Source organism: Alternaria ventricosa, assembly GCF_023758065.1.
Source record: "Alternaria ventricosa strain BMP 2768 chromosome Unknown scaffold_3, whole genome shotgun sequence".
In the NCBI taxonomy this organism is placed as follows: Eukaryota; Fungi; Ascomycota; class Dothideomycetes; order Pleosporales; family Pleosporaceae; genus Alternaria; species Alternaria ventricosa.
Window position 1 is genome coordinate 980,622 of NW_026055683.1, and position 17,758 is coordinate 998,379.

The window sequence follows — 17,758 nt, forward strand, 5'->3', positions numbered from 1 at the left end:
ACTCTATTAGTATTTAAGTATGCAAATCCACAGTACATTGGGTATTAAGCCGTCCATCCATCTCCCAACAAATAGACAGACAAGACACGTACAGAGACCAACCAATCATCATGAAACATGAGCTTCGTAAAGCATGACATGACATGACATGCCGACATTATGTCCACCTCCCTCACTTGAGCACCAACCTCTCCAGCATAACCCTCAGCGCATCCGCCCCTTCCTTGCCATCCACCCCTAATTCCCTCTCCACCCCACGAACATGCTCCTCCGTCTTCCCCCTCAATTCCTCAATAACACCCTTACTGTATTCAAAGCTGCCCTTGCTCTCCATGTATCTAAGCGCATACCGCTTGACCTCCTCATCTGTAGTCTTCTGCTTGAGGATGTTGATCAAGATCTGGTTGCTAGGATCGGCGCGGATGGCGTGGATAACGGGGAAGCTGAATTTGCCTTCTGTGAGGTCTTCGCAGAGGCCTTTGAGGGTTGTGTAGCCGGATGTGGGGGAGAGGTTGAGGTGGTCGTCTAGGATTTGGAAGAGGAGGCCTATTGTGGAGACGAGGGGGGTGCAGTCACTAGACGTCGTTAGCTAAGGAGGTGGAGGGAGAGCAAGTGGGGAAACTTACATGTCTGTATGCGACTCGGCTTGCATGAGCTTGATTGCTAGCCTGAACAAACCCCCAGTTTTGTTTCCCACCATCTCTAGGTAGTCTGCTTCACTCGGACATGTCAGGGTGTCCCTCCAGTATAGATCCATGCCCTGTCCGCGGTGCAGGTTCAAGAGCTCTTCTGTGAAGATCTCGATGAGTTTGGGGTTGTTCATGGAGAGAAGCAGGGATAGCGCGCGGAAGTAGACGTAGTTGGCCGAGTTGATCGTTTGCGGGGTGCCGAAGATGGAGTGGGCGACCGGGATGCCGCGGCGGAGGATGGAGGAGTCTTCTACATCGTCGACGCTGGAGGTTGTTAGGCAAGGGAGGGGAATGTGGGGTGGTGTGCTTACAGTAAACTCGCGGTGTGCAGCATGCCCACGACTTTTGTGATAATCTCGAGTCTCTCTGGCGGCACTTTCAACCACAGGTTGAAGGCTGCGATGCACTGACTCCGTATGTCCTTGCCGGGGTGTCCATACAGGTAGTCGTAGGGCCCCAGTAATATGCGCTCCTTGCTCTCTGTCCACGCAACCCCATTGCCGTATATGAGCTCTTCGCCAATATCTTTTGCATGTTCTGCCGGGGGTGACAGCGGCGTCGGGTAATTTGTGCTGGCTTCGAGGCTTGCGCCGGCTTGCGCGTTGTCCATGGGCGAGACCATGTCGGTGTGCTCGGTGCGGGGCGGCAAGTGCAACTGCGCGGCCATGGTCTGCGGCCGAGGTTGTTGCATCGACACGTTTTGGGCAGGCGCGTTGGAAGGATCCGCCGGATGGCTCGTCTTGCTTTTCTTGCTCTGGCCGAGCCAATCAATCTCGCTCAAGGGACGCAGCACACTCGTTCTGGAAGGCTGCTTGGCAATGCTCGCGTTCAAGTTGAGGATGCCCGTGGAGGAGGTGCGGGGCGGGATGGCGTTGGGCGAGGCGAAGGGGTGGTTTGGGGAAGTGGCCGGCATGATGTCGAGGAGCGCGGAGGTGCCGGACGGTGTTTATACAAGGCGCACACCACTACGCGACCCTCCTCTACTTTGGTTGAGGTGCCTGGCGGGCACGCGGCGCCGAGGCTCGTGACAATGCAATGACGGCTGCTGTGAACAGATGGGGTTACCCTCGTAGACGTTACTTTGAGGCTGCAGGATGCGCTGCGAGGACGGGGCGGAAAAGCGGCGCAACACCCTCTTGGAAGCCCAGTGCGGAGTCCTCGGGTCGCGTCTTGTCTCTATGGCGGCCTCTGGCGCGAAGCTAAGGGGGAGGTTGGAGAAGACAGTCGGGGAGTTGGCCGCATCATGGCAGGCACAAGGCCCTTTTTGCTGCGCATCATTAACATACCGAGCTCTCCATCAAATGCACATGTCGAATGCATGGGAATGCATGTATGACGCCAGGTGTCGCTTAATCCCTGCGTCGGCGATGCGCTAACCCCCTCGCAGCTGGCACGCCCCCATCTGAGATTGCGCACAGCTCACACCCAGCCCCGAGTCGAGCCATCTTGCCCAACACTTTGGATAAATCGACCACAAAAACTGCCACATTATCCTTCTTTGAGCCGGAGATTTAATGCACCCCTCTGGTTCACCTGCATTGGGAACGACCATCACCTAGCAGAAGCAAATATGACAAGGGCACGTAGTCCAATTGCGGAACTGGTCTCTATATCTTGTAGTCCACCTTCATTGCAATCCGTCCGCACTCCAGAAACAGCAATAACTCGGCTGCCGCCAGCGCAGCATTAGATATTATACAAATCAAAAGGCTTGTGTTACAGGCAGAAGAGGAAGAAGAAGGAGCTCCAAGCCTGCCAGATGGCCTCCCCCAATTCAAACGGGTATGGAAAGGAAATAAGGTAAAATAGAGAAAAGGGTGGAGGGCCGAAAGTATGCAAGGAGAGAGATACAGCCCCAGTTTAGAACCGTTTTGTATCCAACACAACAAGGAAAAGGTGATGCCTGATGCTGTAGTCGTACGTCGTCACAAAGAAAAGCCGAGAGGGAAAGGAGAGTGTGGAGCCGTTGGGGCGAAGAGTTGGGTAGAAGTCGTGGCGACTGTTCACAGCGCTTGGTTGTAAGCAATCCAGGCATCATGCGCCTCCCGCAGGACTGGACAGAATTTAGCAGCTGACACAAACATGGACAGGGTTGAAACCTACTTTGCAGAACCTGAGCTTGCCCAATGTACGTCTCGCATGCGCACTGCAAGGTACGCCCGTCCATGAAATCCAGGACCACGCTGTTGGGAAGTTCTTGGCGATCTTGGTCAGGCGGGTAGGGTGTGCGGAAGTCGCTGAGATGGAATCGCTTGACAATTCCCTTCTCGTTGTGTTTCGACGGGCTGAGGACGAGATTGCCCAGGGCGTCAATTTCGACCCATCGTCGTTTCCAAAGCTGCAACAGATTAGCATAAGGTTGACGTTCACATTTGATAAGACTTACCAGAGTGTCTGGGAACTGGATGTTCAGATCGCCAACATGCACAGGCGGCGGTGGCTCGCGTAGAGACGCCAGAGAGGTAGAACGCATGTCGTTCTCGGGAAGTGCCAAGCTGCTGTTCGAGTTCTTCCAGGGCATGGCAGACATGGAAGAAGACATGCGCTTGAACATCTTGCTGGTGCGCGACTTCTTCTCGTCTTTCTTGTCCTTCTTGTCTTCCCTCTTGTCTTCGCCGTCGTGGCTGTGTACTGATTTGGACTCGCTCATGCGGCGACCGAAGGCTCTCCACGTGCTCTCGGACGAAGCCCGCGAAGGTGCATTGCTGGGCTCGCGGGAGTGTGAAGACGAAGGTGGAGGAGAAGCAGGCTCCGGTCTTCCACGGGTAGGGCTCCTAGGCGTGATGGTTGCCTTTTGGTGGTCGATGATAAGAGGACTCTGGTGGAGATCCAGTGGTGTACTCTCCGTTGGCATGGCAAGTGTCGGCTTCATTGTGCGCTCATCGCGAACGATGCGGGCCGTCACTTGCACAGACTCTGGCTTCTCAACTCCTCGCTGTACGTTGTATACTGTCGACTTGACTGGGGCCGACTGTTTCTTCTTGTCAGGCGTTGTTGAAGCAGATGAAGCCAAAAACGAGGGGCTTTCAAGACGCGGCGTAGATTTCCCAGAGGGCGAGATCTCAACAGGTGTTGTTGCAAAGAACGAGGATTTACGCTGGGCGACGGAGCTTCTAGTACTCAAAGCAGAGCTCGCAAGACTTACTTGTGAAGCCGATTCCCTGTTGGTCTTGTCTGCAAGTGCTTTGATCCTCTGCGAGATGCCAGAAGAAACGTTGATCTTCTTCGGCGCGGTGCTCGAGTCGGACTTTGGCGCAGGAGGCCAACCGCCTGAGATCTTACGGCCAGTCTGCTCAGGTGACAGACGGCTGATGCCATGGTAATTTGACGATGCTGATCTGGGAGGCGTTTGTAGGTCTGTTTGAGAGGATTTCCGGGGGAAGAACGGGGTGATTGGCGACTTGGATACCGACATGGGCTTAGCTTGATGTACTGTAGCGCTTTGCAGCTCCTCCATGAAAGAATCATCCGACAGGTACTCAGTCTCGGATTGGTCCGCGCTGGCTTCGAGTGGATCGAGGACCGCTCGTCGCTTTCCTTTGGTCTCGTACCAACTTTGATGCTGGGACGACGGCATAAGCATGGACTCCCTGTTGCGCCTCTTGAACTGTCCTTCGTCTTGCTGGTACCCTTCATTCGACGGCATGTAGATGGTAGATTCGCGGTTGGAGCGGCGTTGTGATGGCATGTCATTCTCCTGTGGCCGTAGGGTGTCCCTCTTGCTGCTGTCATCTGCGTCATCGAACGACGGCGCTCGCTCGGTAATTACTGGACCTTGCGCAATCTCCTGTGCTTCGACAGGCGGTACGGGAGTTGTGCTCTCAGGAACCACAGTCAGCGTGCTGTCAACTGATTGCTCTTCATCCACAAAATCCGCATTGTGCGACTCTTCTTGCTCGTCAGACTTTTGCGATTCTTCCATACCTGCCTCGTCCTCCGAGATAGACGACGGCCGTGTTGAAGGTGCGCCGGTGGAACCGTGGGTCTGGGCGGATACGGGTGACGAAATCGAAGCAGTAGAGTTTAAGTCGTCTGTCTCGGTAGGACCGTCCGCGAATGCAAGGCCAGAGCGGCTTAAACGTGACGAGGAAGGGAGATCGTCGCCAAGCAGGGTCTCCTTGTCGGCGTCAGTTTCGGCCTCAGGTTGTGCAGCGGAAGGGCCATCATCGGGCTCGGTCGCAGTAACGGTCGCATCTGTCGTAGTTTCATCTTCGGCGTCAGTCTCCACCTTTATCTCCGCGGCTTTGACTTCTACCTCCGATGCAGCATCTTCAGTCGCCTTCTCCTTCCTCAGCTGTTGGGCCTGTTGTTGTTTCTTGCGCATCTCGAGAGCCTTCATGAGTCTTGTCCGCTCCTGTGTCGATCCTCCAGCCCTGAGGTGACTCCTGTATGCGGACACGGGCATCGACTTGGTACTGGCGGGGGCTCTCGTGGAGTATACTGACGAGGCGGGGGATTGTGGCATTTCGGGCATTGGAGGAACCTGGTGTGGAGGAGGGATGGCGATTGCGGGAAGGGTGCTCGAGGCGTTGGTCTTGGACTCTTTCTTTTCAGCCGTCTTTCGTGCCGCAGAGCGCAGACCTGCCGGGAGCGATGACTTCGGTCTCGCCAGATCTGACGGAGCACTGCCCGAGGTGGATGGTCTCCTACCTTCGAGCGATGGCCGCGGTCGCGGTCCCAGCTTAACCTTTGGTTTGGTGTACTGCGCGTAGTAGTGCTCGTACAGCTCGTTGTAGTTTGGCCGTGCAGTCTGCGAAGAGTTCCGGGGTTCTGGTCCACCTTCGAAGAGCGAGTCGTAGCTTTTGAGCGTGTCCTGGAGATCCGATAGATCGGTGTCGTCTAGCGTCGTCGGCCCTTCGGTTACCGTCTCCATGGTGACATGGGAAATCTGTGGTGACAGCTTGTGCTCGACGACCTTCTCGTCCAGCATCAACGGAACCGTCTCGGCTTGTGAGTTGACCGATCCGCTCCGCGTCAGATTATCTTCGCTGTCTCTAGATGGCTCCAGTATGGTGGGTATGTTGGACTTTGCAGTTTCCGGTCGTGCACTGCCGTCTGCATCGGGCTGGGCGCCTTCCTCGGCGGCCTCTTGGATCCAGCTGAGCTTCTGCTGTCGCGACGATCCGCTGGAGGAGGAGCTCGAGGGGGCGGCGGTGTGCAGACTGCATGCGGCGGTAAGAGCGGCATCGCTGAGCTCTTCCGGGGTGGATATGGACAGGACGATGTCGTGGGGCGCAAACTTCTCGGTGATGTTGATGAAGTGGACACTGACGCGGGCTGTCGAGCGTTAGTCATAGTCGTGATAGGAATAAGGCTCCCACATACCCTGAAGCAGTCGCGATGTCCCCTCGGGCACATATTTGACCAGGACTTTGCGCCGGCGGTATAGCAGCAGGCCGTAGAGCGGCGACTTGTCCTCGTACTGGGCGACGGCAGCGCGCGCCTCGCCAGCACCGCCAGTGCCGCGGGTCAGGACTTCGACGGCATCCCTTGACGTGTACCTGAGCAGGAACCTAGATGCCAAACGTTAACACGTGGTCCGCGTGCGCAGAAGAAATTGGGACGTCGTACCAACCGCCAGCTTCGGCGAGGGCACCCTGGTACGCCTGTGTGACCTCGACATTGTCCAGTCCGTTCAGCGACATGGTGCAAGGTCAGCCGGAAAGCGACGCTCTGGGGTGCAGACTCTCAAAGCCGCGTGTGTCTGCGGCGAAGAGTCGTCAAGTCGTGATGTTGAAAGCGCCAGAGGGCCAGGAGGTCCGGGCTAGTAGGGGTCATGCAATCAGGGATCCGAGGTGGCAGAGTATCAGAGGCAGAGGCAGAGGCAGAGGCGCATGGGGCGGCGGGCCATTGGGGCTGCTGCACTGGGCGTCGAGGCAGATGGACGCTTCAGGAACTGTGCCGTGCAATGCGCCTAGCAGTCCTCTCTCCAAAAGAGCAAGCTGGAGGAAGGGCAGTGAAGGCGAGCGTGGAGCTGAAACACAGGGGGCTCCATGGCCTGAGAGCACTAGGCACTTTATCTCCGCCTCCCGCTCCACACGGCTCTTCACCGACATCGACTCCCCAGACTGCACACTGCGCTGCACCTGTGTCCGTTTGCTCTTTGTTTTTATGAGCGACTCCATGCTGTACACGCGCTTGCATACAATGCAGCATCCACGTGGTGGCCTTCGACAATCTTGGACACTTGCATGCATGACAGCCCTGGCCCGCATGAAGACCCTCACCAACGCAGGTACAGCCGGCAATCCTGAGGCGCCCCAGGTCACACCCTATTCGATCAGATCGACAGTTAAGAGCTGACGGCTATGAAAGCCTTCCATTGCTTGTGCCGCCGGTATATCGCCGATGACAAGGCGGGGAAGAAGAAGCAAACAGCTGCCAACCCAGCAGTCGATCGCAGTGATCGCAGTACCCAATGCGCACCTTCTTAGCTCAAATACGCACATCACCAGACGTGATAACATCCCCTAGTCGCTCCTAGTCCTATAACACAAAGTCCCAGCGCATTCCGCTTTGTTGAGGGCCTGTGGGAACGCGTCGGACCTTGAAAAAATGACACTCGACTCCGCCGTGCAGTATAAACAAGCTTCCTCCATTGTTTACTGCAAAACACGGTACGCGTCGCGGACTAGGAAAAGCTAGACGGCAGTCCGTCTGCAAAGCTCAACTACCTCGACACTAACTCTTCGTGCTGCCCCGCTATCCATCCAGAACAGCTTTGCCCCTTGCAGCGACCCACGTAAAGACACCATGCACGTCGTTGGCCATGACCAGGCATGCGCTGCATCGCTGATCGGTCGGTAGCGGCCGCGAAAAAAAGATTGAACAGTGAACCACGACCATAACCACAACCTTCTGCCTCACCACCAACACTCTACAAACGTCAACTTCAACCCTTCAATCCCAAAACCCGACTAGCCAAATCTCCGGTCCCAAACTACCGCATCGCGAAAAAAGCAATAAACGGCTATCCCGAACACTAGTCCCTACCCTCACCCAACCCTAACAATGACATCACTCCCACCCGCCAGCGCCCTCCCCCACGCCCCCGAAGCCACCCTCACCAACGTTCTAGACCTACTCTTTGAGCCCTCGCCTCCGCTCCGCACCATCACCTTCCCCGTGCTCCGCTCCGCCACCTTCCCCAGCTACGACATCCTCATCACAGCCGTCAATGCGCAGCTCGCTGCACTCGCTGCCTCGGACGACGAGAGCGATGTGAAGAAGTTGTCAGAGATTCTGTGTTCGCACCCGAGGTTGGGCGAGAAGAAGGTGGACAGTGAGCAGAGTCGGAAGGAGCAGGCGCAGTTGCAGCAGGGTGGGGAGGAGGAGAGGGAGATGTTGGGGCGATTGAATGAGGAGTATGAGGCGAAGTTTCCGGGGCTGAGATATGTGTAAGTTTAATTCTGATTGTTCGAGGGTGCATGTTTTGGGGTTTGTGAACTAATGAATGGTGTAGTGTCTTTGTCAACGGTCGCCCCAGATCGGAAATCATGGAGAACATGCGTTTGCGTATTGATCGGGGTGATATCAAAGCGGAGCGGCAAGAGGCCATTCAAGCTATGTGTGATATCGCTCTAGATCGGGCTACCAAGTTGCAGAAAGCATAGGATGCGACTTCAGTACGAGAGTAAGTCTCCGGGGTTGGCTTAAAGATGTCAGTCTCTGGGATGGATGAGTTGGAGTTGGAATCTCGGCATGTTGAATGATATCGTAATTTGAATCAGATACTGTTGTACATGCTACATGCTCTTTTGATCGTTCATACGAAAACCCAAACGCCAAAACGTTATCCCCTCTCCCCAATTCTACATATACAATTCCCCCTACCCAAGTGTGGAACATTCGCGACGATACAAACCCCCCCAACTCCAATCCGTCGGACATGAGACGCTAAATAGTACGCTTTTTCCCGCAGTATAGTAGTACAATGAACACCAGATGCCCCTTTACTCTTCTTTTTTGAGACTTGCCCCAGCCCCATACTCCGGACCTTTTTGTGAATTTTGGTGGTACAAATAAGTTTTATCATATTGAAAATGCGATGCGAAGTGAGGTTTTCAGGTCTCATTTGGTACGAAACGTATGGTATGCGCCTTGTTGTAGAAAGCCAAGGCGATGTCGTTCGGTGGATGCGATAGTGATGATATATGTTGCAGATCCAGTAAGTAGATTCTATCGCGTGTGAAACTCGTTCGTTGAGTACTAGTCTTATGATCCGAACCGCATAAACATCAAGTTCCTCTGCCGTCTACGCTCCTCTTCGACGTCGTTTGAACGGGCTGGCTCATTTCCTCGACCCGGGTGATTGTCTAAACGACTCCAAGCCGTCGGGTTTTGTGCTGTCATCGAGGTATCGAGCGCAGTGAGATTTGGCGACTTGGATACCGGCAAAAAGTTCGGCGAAGCGGGAGCAGCCAATGGTACCAGATTCGGCGAGGCAGGTATGGCCGCAGATGCCGAGGCGAAATTGGGCGATGTCGATACAGGAGGGAAGTTTGGTGACATTGGCGCTAGTGTTGGGGCAAGATTAGGAGAAGCCATCGTCCGTGCTGTAGGCATAAAGTTTGGCGATGTAGCGGCGGCGGTGCCCACGGCGAGCATTTCCGGTGACACCGATTTCGTTGGTAAGATTGGCCGGAAGTTTGGAGACATGGCGAATGAATCTGTTCTCTTAGAAGCGGACTGCGATGTTGCGAATAATGCGGGAAAGTCCGGCGACGTCGATGCTAGTGAAGGTGCTGGGCTATCGAAAGTAGACGCGCTTGACCATAACGCGTCTGCGCCATCGTCTACCTGATCATAATCTCCAACAACTGGTTCTTCGTGGCCCAACACGTTGAAGTCGGAAAACATGCTCGTGGCATGTGTAGTGTTGGTATACGACGTGTTCGATGAACTGGAAGTGACGGCAGAAGGCGAGAAAGGCACCTCATCGTCGTCCTCGTATGGATTTGGTATAGGCTCATCTTCGTCGTCAAGATGCGCATACGGGTCGAACGCATCATCACTATCTTCAACGTCGAGAGCGTCATAATTTGAGAGTCCAAGCGGCGATGGCGGTAGGGGTAGGTAGTCTCGACGTGGTGCCGAGTCTCTTGCAGCGTGAGACCATGCTTCGTTTGGCGAGCGGAACGCGGCAACCTCATCGGAAGGGCTTCTTAACGTTGGAGATGGCGAGGTAGGTGAGGGGCTTCTTGAGGACGCTGGAGAACTGGAAGGCGATCCAGATACTACAAAGTGACCTCCAGTCCTCACAGCAGCACTGGGCGGTACTGAGGGATCCCGCGAGTGTACTGGTCTCGTATAAGTGTCGACACTGCCATGGTTGAACTCCAGCCTCGCCAACTCAAGTTGTGCTTGTTCTTTCTCCTGCTCAACTGGCACGCGGCCGCGTCCGTACTGTGCCTCCTTGGTTAAGATGCATCGTCTGCGTATGCCATTGAGGATGGCAGCCTTCCTAAGCAAGTTCCGTCCAAGGGCCTTTTGCTTGGCCCATACTGCAATCTTAGAGCTACCGCGATCCACGATATTGGTTGCTGGGTGCGAGAACTGTGGCGATAGTCGTGAAGTGATGAGGAACAACCGAAGGCGCCGCTTCTTCTTCTGCACGCAAGAATGCTCGCCATCGATATCAGCCACCGGCCGGCTGCGCTTCCTGGATTCGCACGGCGAAGGGCGAGGCAGAAAGGTAAGACCCATGGTGGGCCGAGGAGGTATATTGAACTCCAAAGTAGACGATTGCCCAATAGGAAGTAGGTTTTCGAATCGTCGAGTTGGTGATGTTGCGTGCTCAGTGGGGGCTTGCATCATCCTCCGTTGCCCAACTTCATGCACTGTCTTCGGGAGATGGAGCTGGTGACGCGAATCGGCATTCTCGCACAGCAATCCTGATCTAGCAGTGGCGAGGTATGATGGTGCTAGTTCAGACTGTCGAAATGTCGGTATGCCGTGCGGATACGGCGCGAGGTTGACAGATGGATGTGGAGCCAAAGACGCCGTGCTAACGAAGGGCGAATCTTAGCTTGGGGTGTAAGCGTGCAATATCGAGGTCCGGCCTGTCACGAGACGACCTTTGGAGCCCGAGACGAGACGCGAAGTGAGCATGCGCGTGACGCAGTTACTGATTGGGCGAGTTAATATCGAAAGCCAAAGGGTCGCCAGCGAGGGAACATGTCGGTGCCAGAGAGTAAGCAGTCGGCGACGATGAAAGTGGTATTCTGTCTTGTGCAGAAGAGGGGCTAATAATATCGCTAGGGAGGTGCAGGAGCGGATGACCCAGCGCTATGGGCAAGATGCGGAGAACCCCAGTAGCCATCTGCCACACTACCACTAGTGACATGCACACATCATCTTCTTACTGGACAACGTGAGAAGGTCTTTGCAAGCCACGGCATCCAGACACGCACTCGGTGAATTGACCACTGAAGACTCGACCGCAACATCGGTCAGGGCCAGCTTTGTGAGGCTGCAGCACGTCGTAGCGCAGGCGAAAATGGGACTTTTTTTTCGTGTTTGAGGGAAGAGGCGCACGCTCACAGAAGAGGAGGAGATGGGCGCTGGCCGGTCGGAGAAGGTCTCCATGCCCAAACTTCATTCAAGTGAGGCTTCAAGCTTCAGGGGTTCCCGTCTGTCAAACCCTGTCGCTCTTCCCCAAGATGCCGCCGATCAGCCCAGACCCCGAATCCTTCAGCTGCAGCCAACGAAAGCACCATCACGCTTTTCGCCATTCGCCATCGAGCAGGAAGAGTTTGCGGCCATGTCATCACTCGAGCAGCGCTGGGTTTGTCCTTGTCAAATGTAGACAGATGACAGCAACACGCGCGTACACCATCAGACGAAACCACGTCGCAGCGAATGACAGATTCGATGTCCGAGGCACAGTCTGACAGGGTCTAGGGCACCGACGATCCAAGAACCCTGGGGTTGTGCGACGCATTCGGCTCCCCTCGAGCTGAGCTGCACGACATGGGATTTACGATCGCCCAATAGCGGGGCAGTCGCTTCGATGTCTTGACGAAGATGCCTGGATCACTGGGCAGCAATTCAGAGATCCCATCGTAGAGCCAGACCGCTCAAAGGCGAACCTACGCAGAGGAGGTGTACGGGCGATGCCACCTTCCTTCATATGCGATCGACGATGCTCCTACGTCTATCTCACCTGTCTTGATGTCAGCAACTCTGCCCGCGGAGAACACCTTTCGCCTCTGCGGACCACGGCGCTTCACGAACAACAGCCACCTCACAATGTCGTGCTCCACATTCTACCTCTCGTCTGCTCGTGTAACAGCCTTACGTTTCGTTTCCCCTTCTCCAGTCCTGCACTCCAGCTTACACGGCATGTGCAGCACACGCTGCACTCCGCACTGCTGCACAACACACACGCACACTCATCTCATTCGCCCACCCCGTCCTAAATCTGCAAGTCGTCACGAGCCCTAATCTCGTTCGTCTCGTTCGACGTGTTCAAAAGACTAATGCTCAAGCTCGCACATCGGCGACCTCCATATTCGCCTTCTCTTTTTGTGCTGCTGTCTGCTGTCTGCTGTAAGAAGAGGGTGGCCTAACACTGACGCTCCTTCCTCTTGAACAACAAAATTCACGCAACGCATGACAGCCCAGCCCAACCCGCATCCGTAGCGCCATGCATGAAGATGAGGCTCAGCGTGCGTCGTTTGAAAGAAAACTCGTTCGTTTTACCGAGAGAATAAGCAATATGGACGCCACCTACACCACATCGCGATGGGTACACCAACCACCTAGTCTATGTTAAAGCACCAATGGATAGCTCCTCGGCAATACACTTCCTCGAGATGTGATTTGCGGGACAAAGGCTTGCTATGAGCTTGTAAGTCGATCAGGATGCGCAAGTATACAGTAGCGGGCGACTGTGCTGTGTTGGTCGGTGGAGTGGGCCGAGGGGGGAGGACAGTCCCGTCCCGCTCTTGGCAATTGGCGTCTGAACGGTGAGCGACGAAGAGTAGAGCCCGAAAGGGTAATTAGAGCGAAGATGAGAGAAGGGTATTTGAGATCATGGTGAGTCGGTAGTGGAGAAAAGCTCCAGCAGAGGGTTTGGCTATCATGTGCATTGGCATGTATCTCAATATGTATGCTCTGATAACGTGTAGGCGATTGGGTACTTGGAAGTGCTGGATTTGGGGTGGACATATACTCTGATCGTTGTCCATTTCAATGGCTGCCGGTGAGATGAAGATTGCCAGCTACTTCCGCTACATAGACTGGTCTCATAACAAGTTCACTCTGTTGGTTTCCACTTGGTCTCTTCCACGAGCACCTTTTCCCTCCCCTATACTTTCGTTTCGAAGAGTAAACAATCTCCAGTACGAAGATCGTTCACACTGCTTCGCTGGGGCGAGAAGTGTGCTGGATGTACAGCTGGTCTCTTCTACTGGTGATTCTTCATTCAGCAACGTATCTCCCGTGTCGTTGCTACTCTCGCGGTGCTGAAGTTTGCCTCCAATGCGACTCTATCCTTGATACGAATGTCTCAGATCATAAGATCAGGATCCGGCTGCCAAAGGTATAAGTCCTTATCCGCGCTCGCCAGTAGGTTGGTCCTCGGGTTATATCCTACGACAGCGCTCTTTCCCTGTCCCGGTAGCTTCTCCATGGGCTCAAGCATATTGTTCGGCGCCGGTGCTTTCGAAATATCCCACACCAAGAGACCGTCCTCGCCGCTACCTCCAATGAGGAACTTGCCATCTGGCGTGAGACACACGTCGCCCTGTCCGTTTGCAGGACCGCTGCCATCGGATTTGGCACCGGTTTTGTTGGTGACGGATGCGCTGGGCGGGAGACGTTCCGATGAACCAGCCTTGCGGTAGCAGAAATGCGTCAGGTCGCCCGAGAAGGCGTCTAGCACAAAATGTCCGCTGCCGTTTGTCGCAACGACAAGACTCTTTCCGTCGTTTGTAAACTCAATCTTGGTCCACTCGACCTTTTGTCCTCCCATGAAGCGCTGCTCCGCCTCGAGGAGATCGAAAGTTGCGAACGGCGGCTTATCGTAGTTGCGCATATCGTAGAGGAGGACGTTCTGCGTGGGCGGGGATGCGATGGCGATGACGGTCGCGGAGGGATCGTAGGCGGCGAGGTAGGCGCCGTGGAGGTTGAGCATGCCGACGTAGTTGGGAGATTGCAGGTTCCATAACCGCACCGTGTTGTCTTTCGAGCAGCTTATGAAGTCGTCTTTGGACGGACACAGGGCGATTGAGGTCACTGTGTCGGTGTGGCCCTTGAAGTAGCGGATGTACGAGTTGTCGTGTGTGGAGAGGAAGCGGATGGTGTCGTCGATCTTGGTACTCGCGCAGATGATGCTCTGGGCATGGTGGCTGAAGCGCGCAAGATGTACGCCGTACTTTTGGCTCTTGAGCTCCTTGGCGTGCTTGCCTTCTTTGCAGTTGTAGATTTGGAGGGTATCGTCGTCGCGTGCGACAATGGCTAGTTCGCCCGAGTCGTCAAAGTCGAGGGACGTTACTGAGGTGCCCTGGCCGCCCGATTTGAAGCGCTACAAGGTGTTAGTATTGGACATGTACAAAGGCATAGTATATTAATCTCACCCTCTGCGGCCGGAAGCTCGTTATGACGTCGGCGACTTTCTGTGTCGGCGGGCCTGCAGGCGGCGGTGGAGGCCCGCCGCCGGGTGTCGCTGAGCCAGCCATGTGAGTGTTGAGCTCCTAATCCTCTGCTGCGACAACTGCGTTCATCTCCACCTCTTCAGTCGGCGAATCAGCGGGCGCGTAAAGTCAAGCACGCGACGCGACGTGGATAATTAGAGCCGGCGGAATGCGCTGAAGAGTTGCAGCACATTGAACGAAGTGGGTCCGAGCGGTCTTACGTAGCTGTCCATGCCGAGCCGAAACCGGAACGATTATTCATATTCACCTGGACAATTCCTCAGCATTGCCATTGTTACCACAAGACGTGTATAGCTTCGCATTCGTCTAATCTTATTTCCGTTCCTAGTTCCTACCAAAGTCTTCCTGTTGGATTCATGATCGCGCGGTGACCCACGTCGCTACCACCACCGAATACATAATCTCCCCATATTTCCGAATTGCGCGCCGAAGAGTCGCATAGAGCGTGAGAATGTCTACAACCCTCGGGTAGGTACTCAATATAAAGCTTAGATACTTGATCAATTGTATTAACGACTGTCCCCACCAGCTCCTTCATAGCCGGCGGCATAGCAGCATGCGGTGCAGTCACAGTAACCCACGGCTTCGAGACCGTCAAAATCCGGTGCGCGTCTTCGCTCGCAACACCTGCGCGACCAGCTCGTTGACGATCGCCCAGACTACAACTACAAGGCGAGCTTAAAGCGAGAAGCGACGCGCCGCGATTATACAAGGGCGTCTTCCACGGTGTCAGCGTCATCTTGAAGAATGAAGGACCCAGAGGTTTACTACGTGGTCTGGGATGTGCAGTATGTCTAGCATACATATCCAGGAACAATGGGACGAGCAGAGACTGACGCGCCCAGTACGTCTACCAAATGACCCTCAACGGCTGCCGACTAGGCTTCTACGAACCCCTCCGCAAGACCCTCACAAACGTCGTATACAGCGACCCAGCCGTCCAATCCTTCGGCATCAACCTCTTCGCCGGCGCTTCATCCGGTGTCCTAGGCGCAGCAGCCGGCTCCCCCTTCTTCCTCGTAAAGACGCGGTTGCAATCCTACTCGCCCTTCCTACCCGTCGGCACACAACACAACTACCGAAACGCCGTCGATGGCATGCGGCAAATATACGGCGGCGAAGGAGTCAAGGGCCTGTACAGAGGTGTAGGACCGGCCATGGTACGCACAGGTTTCGGCAGCTCAGTCCAACTGCCCACGTATTTCTTCGCGAAGAGGCGGTTAGTGAAACATCTGGGTATGGAAGAGGGCATGCCGCTGCATATTGCGAGTAGCACGGCCAGTGGCTTTGTCGTCTGCTGTGTCATGCATCCCCCGGATACCATCATGTCGCGCATGTACAACCAGACGGGCAACCTGTACACATCGGCTTTTGACTGCTTGAGTCGGACGGTCAAGACGGAGGGTATCTTTGCGCTGTACAAGGGCTACTTTGCTCATCTGGCGCGCATTCTGCCCCATACGGTATGTCAGACAGATGTAATAGGTGGGACTCGGTCGCTAACATTGACATAGATTCTGACCCTTACACTCGCCGAACAAACGATCAAGCTCATGCGCTTGGTAGAAAACCGGATAGGCGTTTCAGACGTCAAGGAGAAGATATGAGAAGGGCTGCTTGTGAGGAGTGGGAGCTAAACCTGTGATATCACCTACGATCTCGCGGTGTTCGACATACCGTACGCAACTTGACGAGACGGTGCAGATATCTATGAAGAGTAGTCACGTATCGAGAACGAAGCAAAGCGTTTCGTATACACAACAAAGGACAGAGGGAGAATTGAATAGATACCAACACCAGCTGGCAAATTGCCACTCACTGAGATGTTAGAATCTGAGAATATCCCATACATCTAAAACCCCTCCGACTTGGGTCCCTGACGTAACAACGAGGCATGTCTATAAAGCCTCTGCACGTCCAGAGCAGTCCCTCTTTATTCATCATCCTCCCACCCCTCAGGCAACCATCCAATCGGTCTCGGTTTCCACATCCCCAACACCTTAGTCGGCCCCTTGATCTTCTCCTTGACCACATCCTCCTTTCCATCATTCTTTCTAACCGGCAAAGCTTTCTCAATCTCTTCAACATCAACCTCCATCTCCTCACCTCCCGCTCCCTCCGCCCTCGCAGCCTCCAGCACCGCACGCCACAACTTCTCATCTACAACGTCCCTTGCAGCATCCAGCACCTTCTCCGCAACCCTCAAATTCCAAAACGACGGTTCGGAGAAACACACCCCAAGCACCTCTTCCACAACCTTTCTCTCCGCCGCCCCACCTCCACGTACACCCGCCCATTCCTCCGACGTAAGGACATGGACAATCCAGTCCTGCAGCCCCTCCCTCACAGGATCCATCTCCGGATTCATCATTGCGCGCGCAGCGGGGGAAGAAGCGTTCATAGCACGCATGAGATGCTCGACCAGAGTCTTGATGTGCAGCACGCCGCCGTCGAGGCAGAACGCACGTAAGAGGGGTGTCCAGATGATGAAGGCGCCGGACATGGTACTGCCTGGTTTCTTGTCTGTGGGCAGAATCATTTTCTCGTCGACCAACAGGTGTAGAAGTACGCGCTGGGTTTGAGTCGAAGGCGTGGTGGTAGCAGTGGGTGCGTAACGCAGGGTATACGTCGACAATGCTGTTTCAGCAGCTCTGCTATCATCTTTCTTCCTGTTTTTGATCTCGGACTTGCGTTCTTTGACGTAGGTTTTTAGTATATTTTGGAGTTTTTCTCGCACGGCTTCACGGCTTTGGACGCCTAGTTCTTCCTCTTCTTCTGTTCCTGCAGTTGGGGTGATACCGGTCTTGAATGCATGGTCGAGTTGGAGCCAGTACCATTCCCAGAGCCAGGAGAGGGACTCGGTGGCTGCACGCTTTAGCTCGGCGAGGGAAGGGAGATGTCGGTGGACGATTCGGTGACGGGTTTCTAGGAGTGTGAGAGGTAGTTGAAGTGATTTTCCGTGAGGGAACCAGGAGGGTCGGTCACGAGTTAGGTCGATTTGGGTGTCTGCTAGGCCGGTTATGAATCTGGGGGTATTAGATGGGTCATTTGTATGGGATTGGGTTGATGTTGTGATTAGGGTGATGCAATTCCATGCTTGATGGATCGTTATGCAAGACGATTTGATGGAAATGGACAAGGAGTGTTGATAATGGTAAGAAGGAATGGTAGTGCAAAGACGTGGTGAACACGTTCTTCTGCAGCGAGGGAAAGCTGCTGAGATATCCATGAAGCTCAGCTTCGAATAAACCTACCTCGATATCGCAGTCGCGTACAACAACCGCAGTGCATTATGTTGCAACTCGCCTCTTCCATCTTGAAGCACTACATCGACGATATCTGCCGTCGAGTCCAGCAGCAATGGCAAGCCATCAGGTTTCCGTAGTCGCCAAGCAAACACCTACCTGTCAT

At 54.6% G+C, this 17,758-nt stretch overlaps 7 protein-coding genes across 7 annotated transcripts; 2 read left to right on the forward strand and 5 right to left on the reverse strand.

The window, feature by feature from the left end:
• Nucleotides 1–172: 172 nt before the first annotated feature.
• On the reverse strand, nucleotides 173–1,602 carry J4E93_002257 (uncharacterized protein; the record flags this gene model as incomplete). The annotated part of the gene is made up of 3 exons (XM_049340204.1): nucleotides 173–575; nucleotides 627–953; nucleotides 1,001–1,602. The coding sequence occupies 3 exons, from the start codon at nucleotides 1,600–1,602 to the stop codon at nucleotides 173–175; spliced, it is 1,332 nt and encodes a 443-aa protein (XP_049202526.1).
• A 1,090-nt stretch (nucleotides 1,603–2,692) lies between these two features.
• J4E93_002258 (uncharacterized protein) lies at nucleotides 2,693–6,334 on the reverse strand (the record flags this gene model as incomplete). The annotated part of the gene is made up of 5 exons (XM_049340205.1): nucleotides 2,693–2,742; nucleotides 2,793–3,027; nucleotides 3,076–5,966; nucleotides 6,015–6,202; nucleotides 6,261–6,334. 5 exons carry the CDS (start codon nucleotides 6,332–6,334, stop codon nucleotides 2,693–2,695), a joined length of 3,438 nt encoding a protein of 1,145 aa, XP_049202527.1.
• A 1,366-nt stretch (nucleotides 6,335–7,700) lies between these two features.
• J4E93_002259 (uncharacterized protein) lies at nucleotides 7,701–8,302 on the forward strand (the record flags this gene model as incomplete). The annotated part of the gene is made up of 2 exons (XM_049340206.1): nucleotides 7,701–8,086; nucleotides 8,152–8,302. The coding sequence occupies 2 exons, from the start codon at nucleotides 7,701–7,703 to the stop codon at nucleotides 8,300–8,302; spliced, it is 537 nt and encodes a 178-aa protein (XP_049202528.1).
• A 601-nt stretch (nucleotides 8,303–8,903) lies between these two features.
• J4E93_002260 (uncharacterized protein) lies at nucleotides 8,904–10,394 on the reverse strand (the record flags this gene model as incomplete). Its single annotated transcript, XM_049340207.1, has 1 exon — nucleotides 8,904–10,394. The coding sequence occupies one exon, from the start codon at nucleotides 10,392–10,394 to the stop codon at nucleotides 8,904–8,906; it is 1,491 nt and encodes a 496-aa protein (XP_049202529.1).
• Nucleotides 10,395–13,200: 2,806 nt separating this feature from the next.
• J4E93_002261 (uncharacterized protein) lies at nucleotides 13,201–14,371 on the reverse strand (the record flags this gene model as incomplete). The annotated part of the gene is made up of 2 exons (XM_049340208.1): nucleotides 13,201–14,217; nucleotides 14,270–14,371. The coding sequence occupies 2 exons, from the start codon at nucleotides 14,369–14,371 to the stop codon at nucleotides 13,201–13,203; spliced, it is 1,119 nt and encodes a 372-aa protein (XP_049202530.1).
• A 427-nt stretch (nucleotides 14,372–14,798) lies between these two features.
• J4E93_002262 (uncharacterized protein) lies at nucleotides 14,799–15,954 on the forward strand (the record flags this gene model as incomplete). Its single annotated transcript, XM_049340209.1, has 5 exons — nucleotides 14,799–14,815; nucleotides 14,877–14,951; nucleotides 15,006–15,135; nucleotides 15,193–15,810; nucleotides 15,862–15,954. The coding sequence occupies 5 exons, from the start codon at nucleotides 14,799–14,801 to the stop codon at nucleotides 15,952–15,954; spliced, it is 933 nt and encodes a 310-aa protein (XP_049202531.1).
• A 326-nt stretch (nucleotides 15,955–16,280) lies between these two features.
• Nucleotides 16,281–17,758, reverse strand: J4E93_002263 (uncharacterized protein; the record flags this gene model as incomplete). Its single annotated transcript, XM_049340210.1, has 2 exons — nucleotides 16,281–17,356; nucleotides 17,752–17,758. The coding sequence occupies 2 exons, from the start codon at nucleotides 17,756–17,758 to the stop codon at nucleotides 16,281–16,283; spliced, it is 1,083 nt and encodes a 360-aa protein (XP_049202532.1).